At 39.8% G+C, this 1,524-nt stretch overlaps 1 protein-coding gene across 1 annotated transcript in view; it reads left to right on the top strand.

Annotated features, from left to right (window-relative positions):
* LOC101855371 overlaps positions 1 to 1,524 on the top strand; it is a 12,963-nt gene that overhangs the window by 3,743 nt on the left and 7,696 nt on the right. The window contains exon 2 of the mRNA XM_005108085.3: positions 849 to 1,003. Within this exon, the coding sequence (XP_005108142.1) occupies positions 849 to 1,003 (155 nt within the window). The remainder of the gene's footprint in view (positions 1 to 848; positions 1,004 to 1,524) is intronic.

The raw sequence follows: 1,524 nt of genomic DNA, 5'->3' as shown, positions 1-1,524 counted from the left end.
CCTCTCTCTCTCCCTCTCTCTCTCTCTCTCTCTCTCTCTCTCTCTCTCTCTCTCTCTCTCTCAGGTTTCGAGATAATCACGTGATTTAGTGTGTTTTGCTAATTCAACAAGCAAAAAACATTGTTGTTTTTGTTTGACTATCCTTCACGAAGATACATGCTCTCTCTATATCTCATTTACCATGACTAAATCAAATTTGATCGAATTTGAGCTAAAGACTAACAAATAAGTGTTTTATCAGACCACCCTTGTAGGAATGTGTTTATTTCGACGCAGTAATCCCAGAATGGTCGGATCAAACGCATTTATTTCCTGCGTCTCGTTAACCATGACCCCGTAAATCGCTGCCGTAAGAAGGATATTATATTGTTACTAGCTGGGCCCCCTTTCGATGAAAGGAATGATCGGTGCATTAACATCAACTGAAAGTCATTGGCCTACTATTATTTACACTCTACTGGAATGGAGCAATAATCGATAGTAAATGGAAAATTCACTTGTTTACAATGGCATCTTAGGAGACGAACTTCCCCAAGATTAGATCTAAACGAAACTAATGAAAAATAATTAAACTATAGTGACTTCGGGCTCCTCAATGAAACTATGCATCCTGTAAGTGATTCTGAAAGAACAATGAATAATTTTGTCAAATTCGAAAGTTCAAAAGTTTTAGGCGGCGAAAGTGTCGAAATTTCACAAATATAATATGTACAGATGATTCTTGAACATACCGACCGAAAGGCGAAGTTGTGACCTGCCAGTGGATCTTATTAAGAATAGAAAAGTTTCTGCACTCTGTCTTACTGAAAAACGCCACGTTGTAACTTCTTCTTTTTGTATATTTTCAGGGGACACTGCTGTAGCCCTCTCGCGTCAAATCTCTCACTGGAAAAGTTATTATAGAAAGGAGCTCACAGAAGTGGAAAAGAATCCGGGCTACAAGCCACGATGGTCACTCTACAATGATCTGGATCAGTTCTTACGACCGGTTTTCCTAGAGAGGGTAGGACTGCATGTTTATTTGAAACATCGTTGTCTTTCAGGTCTTCCCTGGTCTTCTTCTAGGGGTTCCCTGTCAATTTGTGAGGCATCTTGGTGAAATCAGGCGCTCGTCAAAATATGAAAATTCGAGAAATCAGCATTTTTCGGCCAGTTTTGGACTTTTTTTTTCTCGATTTTTTTGTGTTTGTTTTTTGGCTCAACCTCTTGTATGTCAGTTCAAAAAACACTTTTATGTTTGGATTGTATTGAAAGACGTCGATAAGGGGCACAACAAGTTTTAATTTGCAGTTTCCAAAGACTCTTAAGCTATGGAAGTCACCAAACGTTTGCGGCCATTTTCTCGCCAATTGTTGTTCTGAACCCAGGCGACCCCCACCCCGTTCTTCAATCGCAAAAAAAATCGCGACTTTCATTCCAGATAAATGGACGTTTATTTCCTTGAATGCAGGGGGCAAATGAATAACATTTGAGATAAAACAAATAACTCCTCCTCCTCCTCCTCCTCCTCCTCCTCCTCCTCCT

This window comes from Aplysia californica, unplaced genomic scaffold, assembly GCF_000002075.1.
Source record: "Aplysia californica isolate F4 #8 unplaced genomic scaffold, AplCal3.0 scaffold00658, whole genome shotgun sequence".
Lineage (NCBI taxonomy): Eukaryota > Metazoa > Mollusca > Gastropoda > Aplysiida > Aplysiidae > Aplysia > Aplysia californica.
This window is presented reverse-complemented; position numbering and strand designations above follow the sequence as displayed.